Source organism: Echiichthys vipera (genome assembly GCF_963691815.1).
Source record: "Echiichthys vipera genome assembly, chromosome: X".
Lineage (NCBI taxonomy): Eukaryota > Metazoa > Chordata > Actinopteri > Perciformes > Trachinidae > Echiichthys > Echiichthys vipera.
Window position 1 is genome coordinate 36,592,487 of NC_139825.1, and position 23,916 is coordinate 36,616,402.

Here is a 23,916-nt window from a genome sequence, read left to right on the forward strand (position 1 = left end):
CAGTTGATTGGCATTTAATCTAAAGGTATAACTTTGCATCTATATGAAAAAAAGAAACTAATTTTTTTTTACCAGGAAAAGCGGTTAATATTTTAGCAGAGAACTAGCATACGTACAGATTACTTAACCGTCTTAACATAGCTTTTATTCTCCCTCTTTTCCCCCAGCCAAAGGCTCGTCCCTGACAGCGGTATCCGGCTTCTGTCTATGGAACCGGCAGGTGGACGGGGCATAGTCCGGAAGTACGCATACTGCTCTGGACTGCACGAGGCCTTCTAAAAATCAAACCCACATTACTCTCAGCTTCCCACAATCCTCAGGGTGGAGATGATCTGGACTGCCCAGTGAAGTCAATGTGGTCCTTACTTTTTCTCCCAAAGCTGTGTGTGTGTGTGTGTGTGTGTTGGGGCGGGGGTTCGATGGCACTGTATGTATAGTGTGGAGTGCCAGGGGTCTAATGACCTTGAGCGAGCCAAGGACCCTCACGCAAGTGTTGCCCCAGTATTCTGAGAGGTCTTCCTGTCTTGAAGTAGGAGGAACAACAGCAACAACCACGGGTCTCTTGAGCTGCAGTTCAAAGCTCATTAGGTTCAGATTAAGGGCTGCCGCAACAAGCCGTCGTGACGCTGAGCAACTGGGGAGACAACAAGCCGATCTCTTCCGTGTTTGTTTACGAATGACTGTGCAAATGTGCGTGTGTGTACAAGTATTTTTCTCAAGTTAGATTCTGCTGGACTACTGGAATTTCCAACTTAATTACACCCCCAGCGCCTGATCTCAGAAGCCTTGGAAGGAGAGCAGGAGCAGTAAACTGTTAATTGCAACACCTTAAACAACACACAATCACCTTGTTGTTTCACTTTCCATTGGTCTGACTCTTTCTAGGGACACGTTTGAGTTACCTCGGGTTACACACAGTAGCCTGAGAGGAGTCCAAAAAGCTAGCCAAAAGCTGCTATCAGCTTGGCCAACTACTTTTTTTTTTAATGAAAAGGTGGGCAGTCTTGCTCATGAAGCGGTGATGGTGCATTGCCCGTGTGGATATGAAGAAAATCTGTGCAAACCGTATTGTTATTGCCACAACTTTCCTACTTTTTACCCATGGAGCTGTGTGAAATCCACAGCTGTTGTGGGCAGATGTGAATTGTAATGTTTATTTTTTTCCTGCATAGGGAATCAGGTATGGTACGTCTTAACTGTAATCCAGTGTTTTGTTTACCCTCAAACTCCACTGAAATAAAATAATAATAAAATATAATAATTATAATAATAATAATAATAATAATAATAAAAACTGTATAGAAATGCAATGTCACCAGTTAAACAAGTTTTATTATATACACAATAGAAGAGTCACTTTGTCAGACAAACTACTGGTTTGAGTATACCAAGGAGAAGAATGCAGGATGGCCACCACGGTTACATGTTGATAACTCTCGACAACTTCTGGACTCTGTTCAGCAGCAGGTCGCCCTTCTTGATGGTTTCTTGGTATTGCCAGTTTTTGCTATCAGGTCTGGAAAGAAGAACAGGATGAGAGTTAGAGTCCTGCCACTGGTTACTGAGATATTTCTAGAAGTACTGAGATTGAAAGAATAGTAACATTACCTATTGGTTTCCACAATCTCATTCACTTTATCAATTTTACAGTGAAGACGGCCAGCAGCTATGAATCGTGACAGTTCCCTGAGGAAGGAGAGTAGAGTCAGTTCAGTTAGCCAGATCATGTGATAACGTTACACAATATTAACCTGAGCACATTGTATGAAAAAACAAGGTTTCTACACATTTTCCATTTCAAAATTCCAGACTTTTTCAGACTCAGATTTTCAGACTTCTCGGTCGATATTAAACATCTGAATACCAATTGTCAGATGCTTTATGTCAATAAATAGTTTTAAAAATCCAACTTTTAACACATGACTATGTATGTCAAAATGTTGCTATGTAATTACAAGACATTTTTACATACTTATTGTAGGATAAAGGTCAGGAAAAGTCATAGAAAAAAAGCGTGTCCAAAAAAGTCATCATATAGTATGTCGAAAAAGTAATAAAAATCATGATATATTATGCCCAAAAAATGCTTAAATCAGTCATAGGAGAGCCTGTCTAAAGCAGCCATGACATAATTTCTTGAAGAAAATACTACTATACTACATAAGGATAAATACTTTTGCTCATTCATGTTCTCGCAGCAATGAGAAGATTGACACTACTCTCGTGTCTATACACTAGGGCTGTGACTTTTGCCCAAAAATAAAATGCGAAGTTTGTTTGTTTATTAATATCATTATTCAAATGATATTTTAATATTTATTAATATTTTGACCATTATATGCCTTCAGTTAGACCTATATTGGTATCAACATTAAGTTGTACACGTCCTTCTGTCCACTAAAGGGCAGTGTATCAATGACAATAGGCAGGCAATGATGTTTTCAGAAGCAAAACACAGTCATGACTGTTTTTAATTAAAATTCCAGGCGTCTTAAGTGTCACGCATTGAGACCCCTATTCCAGACTGACGCTAACATCGCCTCAGAATCTGAATTAAAACAACGTTTACAAGCAAACACATTTCCAAAAAATAATGTCCATTACAGGTTTGAGTATTAAGGGCTGCCTAATATTCGTTCAAATATCTTTTTTTTTTATATTCGAATTATATTTGAATATCGAAGTTTTGAGTAAACGCCCTACTGGACAGTAAATGTGAAGATGCAGTCAGCAGCTCGTTAGCTTAGCATAATAACTGGAAATGACCCAAATGAAAAATTTAGTATTCCCAGGAAGCTTTAAAACACTATTTCTTGGGGAATCAATGCTAAAGTAAAGCTTACTGGTAACAGGAGTCAGGTCATTGGTTCTCATTTATTGGTGCAGTTTTGTCTGTTTAGCTTGATACAAGTCCTGTAGAATGAAATATACAGTATGCATGCCCTCTAACACAGTGACAGTGAGGCTCAACTGATGCATATATAGAAGGTCTCCAGAGGATGGGGCGTATGAACATGGTGTGCAGGCACACTTACTGGTCAATGAATTCTGTGCTGACACCAAAGGCCTCGGCCATGTAGCCCAAGGTGAGAGAGCGGTAGGACTCTAGCAGCTGGCTGTAGGCCTGGATCCTCATCTCCCTCACATAGTAGCGGTAGTGTGGTGCAAAGAGCCAGTCCTTCTTCATCTCCTGCTCCACCATGGCTATGGCACAAAGAACAAACTTGCAGTCATTATTGAAGCAGGAGAAATACTACAACATGACACACGCGATTAAAACACACATGACTAAAATCTTATTCTAACGTATTCTTCATAAATAAATTAAATATGGGAATATGTTAAATAACAGACTGGAAAGAACTTAAACGGCAACATGACCATCCACTCTACAAGTGACCAGAAGTTTCTTGGGCCAATAAAAAGGAAAGGCTTCCTCACCCAGAGACTGGAAGAAGACAGAGTAGCGGCACTCATAGAGGGAGAACAGATATTGGCGAACAGAAGGCAGACTGTGCAGCACTTCCAAGATCTCTGCTCCCTTTATTACCTGAAGCGGAACACATTTCCTTGCAGTCAATTTACACGTGTCTGAAAATGTGCAGTGCTAGTACCATAACATGGGTGAAGGTATTTCACAAATTCAGTATAGATAGTGATAAACCAATTAGTCAAATTCACTACCTGACGTAAGGCCTTTACACACCGGAGTTGTGACAAAAAAACAACACAAAGTGAATGTGAAATACTCGCCTGCCAATATTCTGCATTAAAACTATTCAACCAACTGGCCGGATACTATTGATCCAGAGCAGGGACTGGCTGTCTTTCTGAGGTACGTTGTTGTATAGCCTAAGTTACTGTAAGCTTTTTCCTTCTATGTATATACGAAATGTTGACTGAAAATCGAGTTCCCTCTGGTAAACAGTTAGCAACATAGTGTGTGGTATGCGCTGCCTTTGTCAAGGTTGAAGGAGTAATAAAGCTTGCCGTCTTGGCAGCAGACCCATTATGACAACACAACGTGATTGGTTGATCATTGGCCCTCATTTGTGGGGCGAAAAAGAAAAATTTGCCTAGATCAGATTTAAAAAAGGGTGTGAAAGTACTCATGCGATAATCAGCATTAAAAAAAAAAAACCCAACTGTGTATAGGCCTTAACACCCTTAAAAAAATTAACAAATAAACATATAAAGAAACTTCTTCAATAGTATTTTGTGAGTACACACACTCGATCTACCTTTTCACGGAGGTCAGGCCTTTTGAGGGCAATCATGCACACGTAGACTGTGTAGGTGACGAAGGTCTTGTAGTCCATGAGCTCGTAGGAGGTGAAGGTGGAGACTGTGTCAAGGAAGAGCTCAGCGGCTTGCTTGAAGTCCCTGATGGCCACACAGTACAGACCCTGGTAGACCTTCAGACGATTCCTCCTGTCCCAGTCTCCCCCCTCCTCAATAAGGCTGCAGATAAAAGAGGTGCATGAAGAGACCTGAAAAGACGAACAGGACTCAATAGTGGAGATATTTCAGAACAGAGGTTATCGGAGCCTTTACCTCTTGGCTTTCTCAGAGTTGCGCGTGATGAGGTCGCTGTCCATGTAGAAGAGTCCGATCCTCAGCAGGTAGAAGACGATATCAAGTCTGTGACCCAGAGCCACTGTCTTATCATAAGTCTTCCTGAAGGCTGTTAGGGCGCCCTCCTGTCAACACACAGGACAAAGGACGGCAATGTCAAAGAATCTGCTGCTATTCAAATGTGTGTATGCACTATGATCAATTTATGTAGCTACATTCATCTTGCCAAAGACTTCTGGCAAAATACTTGATCTGTAGTTAGTGCTATACTATTTCAGATGAAATATGACGACCACTTTGCTATATTGCCTGGTCACGATAGGAGGGGTATACAGGAAGCTGATCTTATTTTTTTGGGTATGTACAACACTATATGGTCAAATGAAAATAATGTATTTAAAAAGGGGGAACCGACAATTCTGCTTTTGATTGAGTTCTCTGAAAGCTAATTTTGATCGATTTTTGATTTAGAATTTATATTGTGGCACGCCCAATACTGAGCATGATTAAGTGTTTGTGATATAAACTTACACAAATACCTACATTAAACATGGGCAAACTCTGGAAAGTGTATGAATTTATCAACATTTGAAGAGAGCAGCTTTCAGTGAAAAAGGTCATGTTATGGATTCTGTCTACTAGGCTTTGACTGATATGGGATTGTTGTGGCAGATACCGGAAAATAAATGAACACATTACCGATTTGGCAACCAATAAAGTGAATTTTTGAGCTGGAATGAAAATAGACCCTTTCTAGATGGACTGGGCACATATATATCTCTAGGAAAATCAGAAGGCTGCTCTCCTAAACAGATAACTTTATTAAAGAATATTTAATACTATTACTATACAATGTATTGCATTCAGGGGTCAATGCAAGAAAAGATTTGTGAGCCCGAACAGTTTTCCAGGAGGAATTGCATACAATGTGTTGAATTCAGAATAATATGAATTAAAAAATGTCTATTCCTGAAATCAGGCATGGTTCCCTGATAACCTTAAGCCCTGGACATGTTCAACCAATTCTACAAATGAACACTGAGAAAATAAAGACCACTTTTTTTGATAGCTAAATAAACATCATGTTCAGTATCACTCAATTGTTGAAAACGATTAATGAATAAATAGTACGATGTTCAGTATTAGTCAATAATTAACCATTTAAGTTAATACAATTAAAATACATAGCAATACAATACCATTTGTTTTCCGCATAATAAAAAATGTTTTCATGTTGGAAAACATACACTCCAATACCGATAGATACCAATATTTCTGTGATAAGCCAATATCTGCTCTAATTATCTAATCAAGAAGACAGGAATATGCCTGTGCTATGCCTATATTTAACTAAGAGTTTATTGTTTTTTTATACTTTCTGTATTCATTTAAAGTTAAGAGTTTATTGGTTATCTTATACTGTATTTTTTTAAACCTCCCTTGTGTTTTTGTAAGCTGCTGGAAACTCAATTTACTTACGGGAGGCATCCCAAAGGATCAATAAAGAGAAGTCTAAGTCTTAGATAAAAATGAAAGGCAGCAAAATTAGATTTTGGAAGAAAGGAAAACAGTGTAATAAGCGTGTAAGTGTAATTCCGGCGTTAAATCATCCCATGGTCTTTTTCGGCACTTATATACATCAAATAAGCCATCGAGACAGTTTTCCGTGTGTAAACTATTAACGGAGAAATCCTGGAGAGTCGCTAACAGCCGGGCGTGGATATCACTGATTAGCTGGGGACAGTAAATAAATCATCAGTGGGCTCCTTCCTTTTGGATTGCATTTGGTAATCAACTTGAATGGACTTTACTACTAGAGGAGCTGGTACCGGGGCCAACAGGTAAGTCTTTCAAAACACTCTTTTAAATACTCTGGGTCGCTGCTTCGTTTTATGTGAAGGGATGCTTCTCATGCTACGGCAGATATTTTGAGCAATATTAGTGGTTTAAAAAAGCAGTTGAAATGCCTTCACCGTACTGCCCCGAGCTTATCACAAGCGCACACACGCCATAAATGTTCTCAGGATTGTGCTGACGGTTTCCATTTCAACAGAAATAAAGAAAAACGTAAAATGACACCACATTTCACAGATTAGATAAACTTGCGTCTGGTAAAAAAAAAAAAACACCTATACTTTCACACATTACTGGACATTTTGCTCCAGAAAGCATACTCATAAACGTTTTTTTAATGTTCTGTTGAGGGTGAGTTACCTTGTCTCCGATCCTGATCAGATATTCGGCCTTGGCCATCATGGCGTCTCGTATCTCGCTCTCTCCCAGATTCTTCTCTGCATCCTCCAGCACATCATCAAGGCGCTTCAGCTCCTCCTCGTTGGCCTTCTTCATTTTACTGAGCAGGTCGCTGTCCAGCTGCCACTTCAGATCCTTACACAGACTCTCATAATAGGGTGCCATATCTGCAGCAGGGAGACACCAAAGATAGTTTAACCTGTGGACTAACGTTATTTATTTATGTAGATTGTTATTTATCCTTTGCCAATTACTTTTTTCATTCTATTTTATTTCGATTTTTGTTCATTTTAAAATTCTGAATAAATCAATATTTAGGATGCTAAAATACGTCAATACGTTTTATATTGTTTGATTAAATAAAATAAATATGCAAGAAATTTTAATATATACTTGACATGGATATATGAGAAACCATTTTATTTTGTAATATACTTTTTTAGTGTATACCTCTTCCCTTTTCTTTTTGGACATGTAAAAATACATAATATTAAAAAAATGTTTTTTTTAAATCAAATGTTATTTGACATACCTCAATTCAGAAGCCTGCTTTAAACAGGCTCTCCTATGACTGCCATTTTTTGACATATCATATTTAAACTTTTGTTTTTTTAAGAACTATTTCGACAAACTATACTATGACTTTTTCTGGCAAACTTTTCTATGACCTTTCCTGACTTTTCTCCTAAGATACATATGTAAAAATGTCTTGTGATTACCTGGCAACATAATGGCATACATATTCAGACTTTAACATACATGTTAAAAGGTGGATTTTAAAACCATTTACTGACATAAAGCATCCAACAGTTGATATTCAGATGTTTCATATCGACCGAAAAATCCTCAGCGAAGTCTTGAAATTTGATTCTGAAGTCTGGACTTTTGAAATGGAAAATTTGTGGAAATCCTGAAACACCTTTTACGACCTAGTGGGATCATTTTTACACGACAAAATACACACTGAATGTAAGAGTTAAGCAGCCTATTTTATTTTGTTCTGTGTGAGTAAATAACGTGATGGTATTAAGCACAGTTTAACAAAGAACCCATCGTCAGTTTGCCTTTCGACTAGCAGACGTTTGCTAATAGCTTTAGCTAGCGCGGTGATTTTTGTTGAAATGCTCGTTAAGTTTAAGTTTGAGTACATTTTTAAAATGTTTGAACATTTACAAGCCAATTATGCACACAACAATAAAGTTTGAACATTAGTATCAGCACCATGTTTATAATGACCAGGCCGCCGCTACAAGTCATATATGCTAACTCACTGTTAGCTCTGATCGCGTCCATGAGCTCCGTCTTCACTTTAGCGTCCTGCCGGTGTCCGTCCATCGTGAGCAGAAACTTCAGCTGTGCTATCCTCAGGTCGGGGTTCTTGGGCAGACCCTCTTCCTCTAGATTTTCTAGCGGCATTTTTTGTTCTTCCAAAAGAAACAAAGACTTGAAATCAAAGGCTTTCTTTGTGCAGACGGTGATCACTACCAGCTAAACGTTAACGATGACTACGGAAAACTATAGAGCGGAAACCTGCAGACTGTTGTTTCCGGCGGAGCCTCAATCATAGAGTGGAGGAAAGAGTGGATACAGCCTGACATTTCATAACCAAGTTATCAGTTACTGCCCCCTGCTGGACATCAGTGCGAACAACAACCGTGTCCAAATACTACACTACTGTATCCAGATTGCCTACGATTACTGCTGCAGTGGTGGAAAGTAACTAAGTACATTAGCTCAAGTAATGTACAATTATGAGGCACTTGTACTTAAGAACATCTACTCCACAACATTTCAAAGGAAAAATTATACTTTTTACTCCAGTACATTTATTTGGTATCTTTAGTTGCTAGTTACTTTACAGATTCTGATTATTAATACAAACTGTTATCAACAAATTGAATAATATTAATCGTTATATATTAAGATACACAGCAGAATTTAAAGTAAATAAAATTAACCCCTCCGTTACCAGCTGCAACATTAACGTGATATTCACATTAATATATCAATACTCATAATCTGATAATATAATATTATGAAATGGGCTATTCTGCATAATGAGTGCCTTTAGTTTTTGTACTTTAAGAACATTTTGATGCAAATTATGTAGTACTTTTACTTAAGTAACATTTGAATACAGGACTTTTACTTGTAACAGAGTATTTCTTTAATTTAAGTAGAAGTTCTGAGTACTCCTTCCACCACTGCCCTGCTGTTTGCAAACACAATATAATAAACTACTTGTTGTTCCGGTCCTGTCAGGCTCTTCCCTCTTCCTTTTGTGTGAGTTTGTCTCCCTCTGTCTGTTCCTGCTTGTGTCTTTCCCTTTGTGTTTGACTGTCAGAGCTGGTAGGCGTGGTTTCCCCAGCTGTGGTTTGTCTCCTCATCAACGTCTGGATAAATTGCCGGCACCAGACCTTTATTGCTATTTCGTGGTTTATGTCTCTCTCTTAGTTGGCTACCTATTTCTGATGATCATGTTCTCTATCCGTGTTGCGTTGTGTTTCGTTAATCGTTTCTTTGTTTCTTTTGTCTTAGTTTTACAAGTTCCTGTTTACCACCACCTGTTCGTGTTTCGTCTCCTGATCCCTGCATTTGGTTTTCCCCTCGTCTTCACCTGGACCCTGTACCTGTTTTCCCGTTCCCTGGTTTTGTTTGTTTTCTCGTTTTGTTCATTAAATATTTGTTTAAACCTTACTCCATGTCCTTGTCTGCATTTGGGTCCTGCTCCTCAGAGTTATTCCCCCGCACGGTTCATGCCACTTGTATTTTTATCATTTTATACTAACAGGGCATGCTCTGAAGGATTTCAGTCAAATTGTAATATTGCCAATAAATCTTCACAAAAAAAAAGCAAAATGTTTTCCAAATATTAACTTAAGCCTATCAATACTCTCTTGAGCTGTTTACCACTGCAACATATAGATCCTATCAGGGGTTTCAAAGTCTAAGACTGTGAGCCTCCCCTCCAACACAGCTCTTTATATGTAAGCTATATCATTTTTTTCATATTGTTTGTTTTCTAGCGTTGGCCTTTTAACAGCATGTATTTAATCATGATCATGAGCACTCTTTGAGTTTATTCCTCCCCCCGTGTGTGCATGCTGACATAAAAGGTGCCAATATGAAGATGTTTCTTCACCAGTGTATGGTGGGTTAGACTTCAACCCTCCAGGTGACCCTTGATGGGAAGAACAGGTATAGAAGAATAAGAATTGAATGTCTGCTTGAAAATACATACAGTAGTATTGGTATCCTTTGACAAGTTACACAAAATCACCATATTCTGTTGGTTAAATTTACCAAATTGCTGTTATGTCATATGATTTTGAATGTACACTATTGAGATTGATTTTGGTCTTTGGGTGTTCATGGTTTGCACCCCTGCATTAACCCAATACAGTAGAATCTTGATCAGATCAAATGTCCTGTCCACTCCAACAGGAAGATGAGTGACTCAGGCAAAGTCACTGTCAGGGTTGCAGGGTGATTGCATGGTTATGTTATTTCTGGTCAGAAAGTTTAAAAAGTTAATGATAACCAGCCTGAAATACTTAACAGAGTCCATGTAGTCTGGACACATGTACTTTAAGGCCAATGCCAGTAGAGACAGAATGGAAACTGTGCTACAACAACTGGTAGGCTTTTACTGAATTCTACTGAATTTGAGTATCATTGTTTATATAAATGTTCACAGGAACGTTTAAGTGGTGGAAATAGTTAGGCTATAAATATATATATGTTTTTAATACATAGACCTACGATTATGTCTTAGCTTTAATAACTAATGGGAGAAATGGAAGATAAACATGTTCTTTGAGGCAGGCGAGTTGTTTTTCAGTTTGTCCGAGCTCAGTGGTTTTAGCTGAGTCATAAACTTAACGAGTTTCTGAAATATTATTATCGTCATTTAATACTAAAAAATAGAAGGGCACTCAACACATTTAAAACTGAGCGAAATATAAAATGTATGATTTTTTTTAAACAAGATATAGAAAATGTGGTGAGAGAAATCACAATATGGGAACAGAGTTTAACACAAAAGCCCAACAGTTTAAGTTCTAGTAAGGTGTAAAAAAAAAAGCTTCATTGACTTTAAATGTATATAGAATTTACCAAGTACAATAAAATGATGAACTGGGAAACCATTTGTTTGTAAATGTCTAATGCCTTTGTTTGTTTTTAATTGAGAGCATGGAAGCAGTCGTTATTTCATATTTTCATATGACAGGTCATTCAGTCTATTACACAAATGTGGAGTTACAGCAGTCAATTCATATGATTTATTTAGTGTATTCTTTATGCTTTTAAGATTGCATTGCAAGACCACAAATTACAATAAAATGATATATCTCAGAAAGGAAGTCTGCCTTTCTGAGATATTGTAAGGTCACATATTATTCTAATTTTCCGGTTCATACTTTCTGTTTCTACAGAAATGTTACATTAATGTTCAAAAAACACATTCTTTTTCTAATACTGTGTTTCAGAATATACCTCTGTCTGAAACACTGTCTCTCTAAGACCGGTCTTCCACATTGTCATAGCAGCCATTAAATGATTGTAACAGCACTGCAGCAGCTCTTATACCTATATTTTAAAAAAGTTGTGGCATCACAAACATACAGAAGTCCCGACGGCTCGTTTAAAGGCACAGTTTCTGAATACTGAGGCTGTGTGCAATTCTCTATGAATTGAGCAATTTGATACTTTATATAGCACATCGACCTGCTTTATGGTAAAATACCACATGGAAATCTTACTTTTTACAATATGGGACCTTTAATGATGACAGTATTAGCCTTTTACCTGATGATATCCTGAATTATTATAAAAGCATTTTTTTAAATTAGTGCTTAATTTAACACAGCTAGATTTGTCTGTTTTTTTTGTTTCCATGATCAAAAGTTTTTTGATCTGATATAAAAAATAATGTCACTTAAATCCCTGTGGTATAAGATCCATTAAGGGGTTGGTGAAGTACACAATTGAATCGAGCTGATGAAGCATCAGACCTCAGGAAAAGTTTCCAATGTCCTATCCATAGCACTAGGACTGTAACTGCAAAAGTTGAAGCACGTCATTGATAACCTTTTCTCCATCATTCAAATACAGGATTGAGGTGTGAATGTGTGAAGGTACCTTTTGCATGTCTCGAAAAGTATATCTTGTGAAGTAAATAACACAACAATAAGACCATAGAATGAATCAATAAGGTTAAAATGACTTATATCCAACTTATCTGTGTCTAATCACTACTAACTTAACTGCTTTGTAGACCCGTGGTAATGCTCTGTTCCTCATCATTATTTTGGGAATTGGAGGAACCTTCCAATCAGGCTACCAGAACACTGGATTAAGTTCTCCTTCACCGGTGAGACACATAACTTGTCACATTTTCTGCTCATCCCCTTTGTTGAATTTTGTTTTTATTTCTCATTGAGTTCAAACTACAAATGTCCTTTAAAACTTCCACTGCAGTACATTAAGCGCTTCATCAACAGCAGCTGGTATGACAGATATGAAGAGCCTCCTCCCGCGCAGACCATCACGATGATCTGGTCCCTTATCGTTTCCATGTTTGCTGTCGGGGGAGTTTTCGGTGCTCTCAGTGTCAAGTTGATCTCGGGCATGCTGGGAAGGTGAGTTAAAAAGACTTAATGCAGTATTCAGTCATGTCTGAGTAGCCTAAAAAGACTTGAAATGATATGTTCCTTTATCAGAAAAAAAGCGATGATCTGCAACAGCTGTATAGCCCTTGTTGCAGCAGGGATCATGCTGACAAGTAAAAGTGCCAAATCATATGAAATGATTATTGTGGCAAGAATGCTATATGGCTACTCGGCAGGTAAGACATCAGGACATATTCTTCAGGACACATCATGTTTAACCTGACTGATAACAGATACATCCTGTCATGACGTGCAGGTTTGGGAACCAGTATCCATTTAATGTACCTGGGAGAGATTTCACCCAGGAGGATAAGAGGGACTGTGACGCTGACCTCAGTGACCTTTTTGTCACTCGGTAAACTGTTTGCACAGGTTTTTGGACTGAGGTATGCACTTATTTCCAAAATGTACAGTATAAGAAGACAACAGTAGGTTTGATTGATTAGAGGATAAGAGACATCGATGTACACTGAATGTATAAAGTATCAGTGACACCTTAATACGAGAAAAGACATTTCAATTTCTATGAAAAGGAGGTTTGGATAAAGAGAGGCGAGTTAGAGAAGAAATTTCAAGTTTGTGCCTAAAGAGCTTCAACACATTATCAGGAAGTGTAAATAGAGAAGCAATTATCTGCTGTAAAAAAAAACCTTTATACTAAACTGGAACACAACACATACTTTTGTTTTTTCAGGGAGATCCTTGGTCGGGAGGAGCTGTGGAACATCCTCCTCTGCATCCCTGCATTTTTCTCAGTGGTTCACATTATAGTGTTGCCTTTTCTCCCTGATGCTCCCAGATACTTATTCATAGAGAGAGGTGATGAAAAGGCTTGCAAAAGAGGTTGGTATATTTCCCTATTTTCATGCACCTGACCAAAACAGCCTTTTATATTTTACCACAAAAGAATACCATACTTGAAAATGCTGCACACCTTAATTCATAAACGTTTATTGAGATGAACCATTTTGTTTTAAAGGGGGTCCTAACATATAATAAAACAAAAACGAATAACAATAAACAAAACAACACCAAAAGCCAAAAACGACATTGAATAATTCAACCAACACACTACACAATCAGCACACAAACATCAGAAATAACCATTTGAGAGGCTGTGAACAAGTGTTTGCCCAGCAATAATACTGTATAAAGAGGAAGACCTGCTGCACTTTTCCATTGCCTGTGTTGCATGAATAAATATTATTCTTTGGGTTTTGGAGAGAAAAAGTAATAAATATGATTGTTTTAATGGCTAAACTATTATTTTTTAAAGCACAAACAAGAAATAATTTGAACTTAAATTCCTTAAAAAATATTGCGCAAAGCCAAAACATTATCGCCACAAAAGCTCCAGTGAAGACTAGGCCTATGTAGGCCATTGTGGGATGTATCAGGGACGACAGAGAGGATGCGTATCGGAGTCTGGTGGGGGACTTTGCTCTCTGGTGCCACACTAACCACCTACAGCTCAACACCTCCAAGGCGAAGGAGTTGGTCATTGATTTTGGGAGATCCAGACCAAGACCGCGACCAGTCCTACTAGAGGGAGCTGAGGTGGAGGCTGTGGACTTCCAAATACCTTGGGCTGTGGCTGGACAAAAAAACTGGACTGGACAACACACCAGCCGCCTGTACAGGAAGACACAAAGCAGGTTGTACTTCCTGAGGAGACTGCGGTCCTTCAACATCTGCAGCAAACTGCTGTGGATGTTTTACCAGTCTGTGACCATTAGTGTCCTCTTCTACACTGTGGTGTGCTGGGGGGCAGCATATCCAAGAAGGATACCTCCAGACTGGATAAACTGATCAGGCGGGCTGGCTCTGTGGTCGGCATGAAGCTGGACTCGCTGATGACGGTGGCAGAGAGGAGGACCCTGGACAAACTGCTGGACATTAAGGACAATGCCAGCCACCCCCTGCACACCGTCATAAGCAACCAGAGTAACCTGTTCAGTGGAAGGCTGCTCCTGGCCAAGTGTAGGACCAACAGGCTCAAGAACTCCTTTGTCCCTCAGGCCTCATCCTCTACAACTCCTCACTCGGGGGGAGGAGGAAATAAAGAGGACAGAAGGGAAGGAGTGGGAGCCACTCACTGTGCAATTCATAATCTACTCTTACATACCTGGACACTTATCTTCTTTTCTTTGTGCAATAACTTTATCCACCACTTAAGTGCAATAATTTAATCTTACTGCTCATTTCTGTAATAGATATTTTATCTTATACATTTCCTCTACATTTAACTTAACTTAGGTATTTGTTCTTGACCGTAATGTTGTTCAGACCGTGATAATCAATACATGGTCGTCGAGTCCCAGCAGAGAGGAGGAAGGACGGATAATACCAGACTTGAGAGAATCAATAATATATGTCTCCATTGACTCATGCTCAGGTCCTGACAGATTGTATAAACCACTGGTTGGGAAAGTCAACCCGGGTAACAAATCTATTGGGCAATCGTACGGATGGTGAGGTGGCAAGGATAGAGCCTTCGTCTTACCAAACACGTGGTAGACGTCGTGGTACACTGGTGGCACGGAGGACAAATCAGAAGGTTCAGGCAACAAGGGTCTGGGGTCACTAAGGGAGCACTCACACTGTCCTTCCGCACCGCGACCCGGGCTTTAGGGTACTTGCCCCCCCCTCTCCCCCCGTGCCCCAGCCCCGTTTGTACTCACACTGCCTGGGCCTCGGCCAATGCTTCTTGCTGTCCATATGTCATCACGCCGTAACACGTCACACACATTGATCGCGTGTATGTGGCTTTGTTTACAAATCTTTCCATAGACCTCGGAGTTTTTGTGCGTCTTGTCGACTGTTTTTGAATATTTTCATCCGACCAAATATGCAGTAAACACTCCACCTCCGCATCACACCAACGTGAACCTTTCACCGCCATTGTTGTTATTGTTAAATGTCCGTGCATGGTCCGTCCTTCTATTTTCTATGTCCGAACAGGCGCACATACTGCTACCGCCGTAGGGCTCGTGCTCGCGCTCGTACACGTGCGCACGCTCGTGCTCGTACATGTGCAAACGGCTCTGCTAAAGCCCACCTCTTTCGCAGTTATGCGCGGAGCGAGTGCACTCACACTGCTTAAAGGTACTAGGCTTTAGCTGAAAAAACGGTTTTGGCATGGGACAGAAGGACAGTGTGTGTGCACCCTAAGGCACCTAGCTGGGGCCGAACGAAGACAGGAAGAGTGACAATTGCAACTCCAGCTTACAACCCTGCCTGTAACCCAGTCAATGACAGGATTGTGAGCTATAAGCCATGGAAGTCCGAGAACTATGGGGGCATTAGCAGAGGGCATGACGTGAAAGGCTATGGTCTCAGTATGATTACCAGCTAGCGACAAAGTCATGGGAATCGTCTCGGCAGAGATCAGGGCTAACTCCTCACCACTGAGACCATTAACCACTAGCGGAGTATCTTAAGGTACCGTAGGGAACTGGCTATTACATACCAACTCAGAATCCAAAATATTAGAATCCGCCACTGAATCGATTAAGGCTTAAAGGGGGTAATCTCTGTCTCCACAGCTCAAAACAATGTCCAGGTTAATGCATTTCCGAGGAATAGCAGGGACAACAGATCGACTCACCAGAATCCTGTCTGGGAGCCTGGGAGTTTAACCAAACGGGGCAGGAGGCCAGTTGATGGTTAATGTGACGAAGAGCACATCGTCACCAGTTTTGCACACATGGCACCACGCACTTTAGACCGAGTTTGAATACAGATGCACTTTAATAATTGCACAGACACTTTAAGAAGAGCAACAGCACTTTATTAGAGATTTGCACAATACATTTTAACACTATTTTTGGATTTGTAGCCATGTGATTGATGTTTGGCGGGTCTTGATCTGGCTGATAGGTGCTGTGTAGGCCACGCAGTTTACCTAGAGCAGAGGGACATGGGGTTAAATGTGCCTATTAAGTTGTTAATTGATCAAACAAGGAGCTAAGTTAAAAATGTGTATTGTGTTGCTTAATGAGTGTGCAGTGGATAAATCAAGAGTGTTGTGTACTCACCAGTCTTTTGTCTTCCGGGTGTGCAGGCAAAAGGCTTCCCCAGGAAACGGACGCCACTTATATAGTTCCGGGGGCAGCCAAGTGTAAATTGGTGTGGGGATGGTAAATGTGCGCATTGTATTTTAGTGGAGGTAATATGAAGTGTATTGGTGTATTTTCTCTGTCAGTGGATGTAGAGTAGGATGTATATAAGTCACAGATGATGTGGTGCAGATACAGAAATAAAAACAATGGTGGGTTAAAAATGTTTTAGGCAGGGGATCCTGGAGAATGGATTCTTCCAGGGTAATAGGTTGACACCCTATAAATAGGCGCCATTTTGGCAACCTGGGGTTCTCTTTTGTTTGGTGATCCTGATGTGCCTATACGGTTTGCCAAGGGCAATGAATAAAGAATCGCGTTGATGACCCACCTCAAACCTTGCCTATGGATCATTTTTTTGCTGTATCATCCGGCTGTAATTGTCGTCATTCTCACAGGGCTCCACAGTAAATCTCCCTCTGAAACGACGTTGGCGTTCTGCCGGGGTTAGGCGACTACGACCCAGCTGCATGGGTTCCTCCCTGGAAAGAGCGGAGGACTGATGAATACTGGAATTAGCTGGGGCGCTAAGCCGACTAGTAACGGGGTCGAGTGGTATTGCAAGTGAGATAGGAGATACGGAAGGTAATGGCCGACACTCACGGCGTCTCTCAAGGAGACGGTTGTCGATCTTAAAAGCTCCGATGAGCTTTGGTAAGCTACAGATCTACCCACTAAACAGTCCTTTACCTCCTCGTTTAGCCCTTTGAAGAAAACACTGTGTAATGCTCTATCATCCCACCTTAACTCTGCTGCTAGGGTACGAAAGTCTCATCTCATCCGCTGCACTGGTGGAACCCTGGGGGAACCCTGGCGCAAGTTGAGCAGCTGGTTGCTGGTATAGTCGGAAACATGATGATCAAACACTGAAAGCATTTCACTAGAAAACTGCCGAAAAAGTAGCGGAATGTGTCTGAGGGTTATGCCAAAACGCTGCTCCCCAGGCACGGGCCCTACCGGTGAGCAAACTAAGCACATAAGCTACCCTCGAGCTATCGCTAGTGTAAGTGAGGGGCTGTTGACCGAACACTAACAAGCACTTTTCCAGAATTCCTTGTAATGTCTGCGAATGTTGACTGAGTAAGACTCCCTGAGCGCAAACATCTTGGCGAACGGAAAATCCCTGAGGATTAGTCGCAGTGTCTGCGGGTCCATGTTATGGCCAGACCGTTCTGTCATGAACGGTTCGGGGAATAACTCCGAAGAGCGGGACCCAAATGCAGACACAGACACAAATATTTAATGGGAAAACAAGAAACAAACAGGATCCAGGGAACGGGGAAAACACGTACAGGGTCCGGGTGAAGGCGAGAAAAAAACAACGCAGGGATCAGGAGACAAACACGAATGGGTGGTTGAAAAACAGGAACTCGGGAAACTATAACAAAAGAAACAATTAACAGCGCAACACGGAATGAGAACACGATCATAAGTTAATGGTAGCCAACCAAGGAAGACACAATACCACGTAAATGCAACAACGGTCTGGCGCCGAATGTGAGCCACATCCGGCTACTTATTCCTCCAGCGCTGACGAGCTGATGAGCCACAGCTGGGCGGGACCATGCCTACCAGCAACGACATACAAATACAAAGGGAAAGACACAAGCAGGAGAAAACAGACAGAGGGAGACAAACTCACACAAAATGAAGAGGGAAGGGCCTGACAGAACAGGGATCCTGACAAAAGGGATCCCACCAAATTTATTTGAACTAACATGTATTTTTTATCAACTTTTGTTTCTTTGTTTTTTTTCTTTCTTTTCTTTGAATGGTTTTTGTGCAGTCGTAGAGGCTTGCCTTGTCATTGTATTATGTTGTGTGTTTTGAGTATGCTGTCTGCCTGTATTAATAATAAAATAAATACTGTATAACAAAAAATAAGGAATACACAGTGTACTGTAGGTATAGCACAGCATCATTCAAAACATATACAATTTGAATTAAAATAAGTAAAATTCACCAAAATATATATGAGCATGAGCTAACTGTAGACAAAACACCTTTAGTTTTCAGAGAGCTTGGCTATGTTTGAAACAAAGGCATCTATTAGACAATTCAATTAATAATCAGTTTACAAATGTTATATCGTGGCATACACGTTGGGTTGTGGTTTACCCGCACACTTTGGATCATTGAGCCTTTGTCAGACTGTTGTCTTCTGAAAGTAATTCTTATTTTATGTGTCTTTGCAAAGGAAACACCCATTCCAGCACATGATATATTTGATTTATGTTTTATATGTGAGCAGAGGAGCACATTTCTCAGTTTTAAATGTCTGGTCTCTCTCATCCCAGCTCTCCAGAACCTGTGGGGCCAAGGTGACTACAAACAGGAAATGGACGAGATGCTGGCTGAACAGGCGTCTGTTAAGACAGCCCCGTCAAAAAGCCCTCTGCAGCTGCTGAGGGACAGGACTGTTCGATGGCAACTTCTCACCGCGTTCATCATCTTGTGCTGCAACCAGCTGTCGGGCATGTCTGCGGTGAAGATGGAACTTATATGCCTTATTTCATTCTAATTTTAGCACCAGACAGTGAAGATTATAGTCTCTCAAAATCAAACTAATGCCTCTCTCTTTCCCAGATCAATATCTTCTCTTTTGACATCTTCCTGAAGGCAGGTATACCGAGAGACAAGATCCGCTATGTTACTCTTGGTCTTGGAGTATCTGAAATCATCACCTCCATCTCCTGTGTGAGTAACTCCCATAGTCTGTACATGTCTTCTTTACATGATCTCTTCTCCGTACAGGAATGCTGCTTTTTTAAAAATCTTTATTATCCTTCATTAAGAAACTGTGGGAAACGTATTGGTTGTTCAGTTCAGCCTCTGCTTTAAATGGCTATGGTTCCTGTTTGTCTTACTCTTCTCACCAGAAGCACATTGAGGTATGGTAAAATTCAGAATAATTAATCATGACCATTTGGCAAATGCATAACCTCCAAGCTAATTCTGGCATTCAACAGCTACACTCACATGGCACACTCTTCTTACTGTAACATACTATATCCAACACACAGTGGTGTACTTAAGCCTTTGGTGCTGCCCTGCCTGCTGACTTACCTCAAAACTATGCTGATCATTTGCTGCTGCTACTGCTCTGCAAACGTTCATTTTTTTCAGGTCAGTAACCTGAAGCTCATTTGGTTGTTGTTGTTGTTACTGTCATTGTAAACTGTTAGAAAAAGAGAAAGCACTTTCAAAAAAATACCTGGCAAGTGATTGGACGAACCATCTGTCTATCACATGCTGTGGTAGCTATATCTATCTATCTATCTATCTATCTATCTATCTATCTATCTATCTATCTATCTATCTATCTATCTATCTATCTATCTATCTATCTATCTATCTATCTATCTATCTATCTATCTATCTATCTATCTATCTATCTATCTATCTATCTATCTATCTATCTATCTATCTGTCTGTCTGTCTGTCTGTCTGTCTGTCTGTCTGTCTGTCTGTCTGTCTGTCTGTCTGTCTGTCTGTCTGTCTGTCTGTCTGTCTGTCTGTCTGTCTGTCTGTCTGTCTGTCTGTCTGTCTGTCTGTCTGTCTGTCTGTCTGTCTGTGTGTGTGTGTGTGTGTGTGTGTGTGTGTGTGTGTGTGTGTGTGTGTGTGTGTGTGTGTGTGTGTGTGTGTGTGTGTGTGTGTGTGTGTGTGTGTGTGTGTGTGTGTGTGTGTGTGTGTGTGTGTATATATACAGTTGAAACCAGAACCACTTTTTTTCTCACCATCCAAGGTTAAATCAGACTAAACCTCTCCTGTTTCAGTTCATTTAGAATTACCAAAACTATTTCATTTTAGTAAATGCCACAATAATAAGTACGAGATTTTCTTAGAGATTTTTATGTTACTTTCTTCAAAAGGTCAAAAGTTTACATACACAAAAAGTACTATGTCTTTAAACAACATGGGGAAGCCCAGATGATGATGTCATGGCTTTGGAAGCTTCTGATAGGTTAACTGACAACATGTGAGTTAATTGAAGGCACACCTGGAGATGTATTTTAAAGCCACACCTCAAAAACTCTGCTTTCTTGTTTAAAATCATGGGCAAATGAAATTAAATCAACCAAGAAATCAGGGAGAGAATTGTGGAACTCCACAAGTCTGGTTTATCCTTGGGTGCAATTTCCAGATGCTTAAAGTTGCCACATTCATCTGTTCAAACAATTATACGCAAGTATAAACATCATGGGAATGTCCAGCCATCACACCGCTCAGGATGGAGATGGGCTCTGTGTCCCACAACCCCAGAACAAAATCTAAAGAGCTTGTGAAGATGCTGGCTGAAGCTGGTGAGAAAGTGTCATTATCCACAGTGAAACGAGTCCTGCGCCGACATGGGCTGAAAGGCTACTCAGCAAGAAAGAAGCAGTTACTCTTGAAGAAACATATAAAAGCCAGATTACAGTTTGAAAAAAGACACCAAGGCAAGACATGTCCTATGGTCTGATAAAACTAATGTGGAGCTGTTTGGCCGTAATGACCACCTTTACATTTGGGGGGAAAAGGGGGAAGCTTGTCGACCTAAGAACACCATACCAACTGTGAAGCATGGAGGTGGTAGCATTATGTTGTGGGGCTGTTTTGCTGCAGCAGGAACTGGAGCTCTTCATAAAATAGGTGGCATCATGAAGAAAGTACATTATGTGGAAATATTAAGGCAACAATTCAAGACATCAGCCAGGAAGTTAAAACTTGGGTGCAAATGGGTCTTCGAAAATGGAAAATGACCCTAAGCACACTGCCAAAATAGTTAAAAAGTGGCTTGAGGACAACAAAATCAATGTCTTGGAGTGGCCATCACAAAGCCCCGATCTGAATCCCTAAAGTTTGTGGGCGGATTTGAAGAGGCGTGTGCGAGCAAGGAAAGCGACAAAGCTGGCTCAGTTACACCAGTTCTGTCAGGAGGAATGGGCCCGAAAAAGAGTACTGTCAGAAGCTTGGGGAAAGTTACCCAAAACATTTGACCCAAGTTATGCAGTTCAAGGGCAATGCTACTAAATTCTAAGGAAATGTATGTAAACTTTTGACCTTGAAGAAAGTAATAAAGAAACATCTAAAATATACTCTCTCTCATTATCGTGGCATTTAGAAAAATGAAATAATTTGATAATCCTAACTGACCTGAAACACGAGAGGTTTAGTCTGGCTTAACTTCAGAAAGTGAGAAAAAAAGTGTTAAAAAAGTGTTTGCACTGGTTTCAACTGTGTGTATATATATATATATATGTATATATATATATATATAACTGATGCTATTGCCTCACCGTGTCATCGTCACCCTGGCCTGTACGGCCATCCATCTTCTGATTTGGGAGTAGGCTGTGTTGACTTACAGTTATACATATTATTGTTGTATATCTCTTGAAATAGGGGTTTTGATAACAATTATTGGCATATTTTATTTACCCCCCCCCCCCCCCTCTCTCTCAGGGGCTGCTGATTGAGCAAATAGGGAGGAGGCCGTTGTTCTGGGGGGGTTATGGTGTCATGTCTGCCAGCTGGGTGTTGGTCACTGTCTCACTCAACCTGAAGGTAAACCTGTTACCATTAAAATATGCTGTCATGTGTAAAAATATATGCTTTTTTAAAGGGTAATTTCACCAATGACAACATTGTCTTACCCTTAGTAATGTGAAGACATGCAGATTTGCAGGTTTTGAGATATCTGGCTCTGAGATTTCTGCCTCTACCCAGATACAATGGTGAATAAAAATGTGTTTTTGGTGCTCACAACATTGGGGGGGGGGAGCTAAATCTCTTCCCATCATCAATGTCCTGGTTCTAAATAACAATAGGAGCAGACCTAACTTTGTGTTCATTGGAACTACTTTCTACTAAAGTAATAGTCCCTATGAGTAGATCAAATTCCAGTTTACTTCTGCTCAAAAATCTCAGAAATGGTCACCCCAAAATTTCTGCAGTTAAATATCTGAAACTGACCTTTTCACATATTCAAAATGTATGAAATGTAGGCTGTGAAAATGCGTTGTTGTGTGTGTTGTGAAGAAACCTATGTGTATTATACCTGTGTTTGTTTAGCAGAGTGTATAATATTCATACACACAAAATTATCATCATGCAGGATTCCAGCTATTGGGTTCCCTACATTACCACCTGTCTGATCATCGTCTTCATCATCTTCTTTTACGGAGGACCTGGTTTGTGTCTTACAGCAGTCTGGTTCACATAAAAAAAGATATTTGCATGCACAGATAATTAAAGTGAATTGTCCGTATTGTCTCTCTGGTTCACCCAGGGGGAGGTTTAAATACTCTCCAAAGTGAGATGTTCATCCAGTCCAATCAACTGGCAGCCTTTGTCCTCACGGGGATCCTACGCTGGTTGTTGTTCGCTGTGCTGGGCCTAGTTTTTCCATTCCTTATTGTGAGTACAACAAACAAGAAAATAAGCAACACTACAATTGTATACACTGTTAAAGCAACAGCCAATCTTGTTTCATCTTATTTCTGTGATATATTTTGGCATTTAGCTGTACAACACTTTAAATTCATTAGAATAAAAGGGTAATATCCAGGGTTCCTATGTGGTATTGAAAAGTATGGAAAAGTATGGAAATTAATTTGAGTAATTTCCAGGTCTGGATAAGTTTGGAAAAAGGGAAAAGAGTATGGAAAAATGTTTGTATTGTTGGACGAGGTTCAGATTCACAGTTATTAATTGCACTCTCAGCATTTAGCTTGAATAAAAGATATGTGTTAAACATTCACTTATATGAGCTACAATACGTATGTAAAAATGTCTTGTAATTACTTTGCAACATAATGGCATACATACTTGTGTTGTTTACATGCCTTGATATAAAAAAAAACAATGTTTTTTTTCTCATATTGTCTGTCTGAACATATCTGTATTCATCTTCTTTACCCCCCCCCCCCCACCCCCCTCCTGAAAAAGCCCAGTCTGCTCTGATTGGAAACCTTATGTGTCACATTGGACCAAAAGACAGAAAACCCCTCTCCATACAACATTAAAACATGAAGCTCATTCTGATGTTTTATACTGTGTTCCTTCTGTCCCAGAATGCCCTGGACTCATACTGCTTTGTGCTGTTTGCCTGTGTGTGCCTGCTGGGTAGTCTTTGCACCTTCTCCCTCCTGCCTGAGACTAAAGGGAAGACCCTGCTGGAGATCTCAGAGGAGTTTACAGCCATCACCGTCTTTGGGAAATCGTTCTTAGAAGAAAGGAGAGCGCAGACCAAGTTATGAGGCAGTCCAGATACAGTACAGTTCAACTGTTGTCTCAAACTAACAGAGGAGTGATGA

General features: G+C 40.1%; 2 protein-coding genes across 2 annotated transcripts; one reads left to right on the plus strand and one right to left on the minus strand.

Moving 5' to 3' along the window:
• Positions 1 to 1,321: 1,321 nt before the first annotated feature.
• Positions 1,322 to 8,345, minus strand: psmd6 (proteasome 26S subunit, non-ATPase 6). Its single transcript, XM_083938811.1, has 8 exons — positions 8,100 to 8,345; positions 6,790 to 6,995; positions 4,555 to 4,700; positions 4,242 to 4,461; positions 3,442 to 3,550; positions 3,036 to 3,204; positions 1,609 to 1,686; positions 1,322 to 1,516 (listed from the first exon to the last, which is right to left on the minus strand). Exons 1-8 carry the CDS (start codon positions 8,242 to 8,244, stop codon positions 1,420 to 1,422), a joined length of 1,170 nt encoding a protein of 389 aa, XP_083794937.1. The 5' UTR covers positions 8,245 to 8,345; the 3' UTR covers positions 1,322 to 1,419.
• A 2,097-nt stretch (positions 8,346 to 10,442) lies between these two features.
• Positions 10,443 to 23,859, plus strand: slc2a9l1 (solute carrier family 2 member 9, like 1; the record flags this gene model as incomplete). Its single annotated transcript, XM_083939622.1, has 12 exons — positions 10,443 to 10,466; positions 12,107 to 12,202; positions 12,310 to 12,470; positions 12,552 to 12,676; positions 12,757 to 12,886; positions 13,195 to 13,343; positions 18,916 to 19,103; positions 19,205 to 19,315; positions 22,064 to 22,165; positions 22,716 to 22,791; positions 22,890 to 23,017; positions 23,674 to 23,859. The coding sequence occupies 12 exons, from the start codon at positions 10,443 to 10,445 to the stop codon at positions 23,857 to 23,859; spliced, it is 1,476 nt and encodes a 491-aa protein (XP_083795748.1).
• Between the last annotated feature and the right edge of the window lie 57 nt (positions 23,860 to 23,916).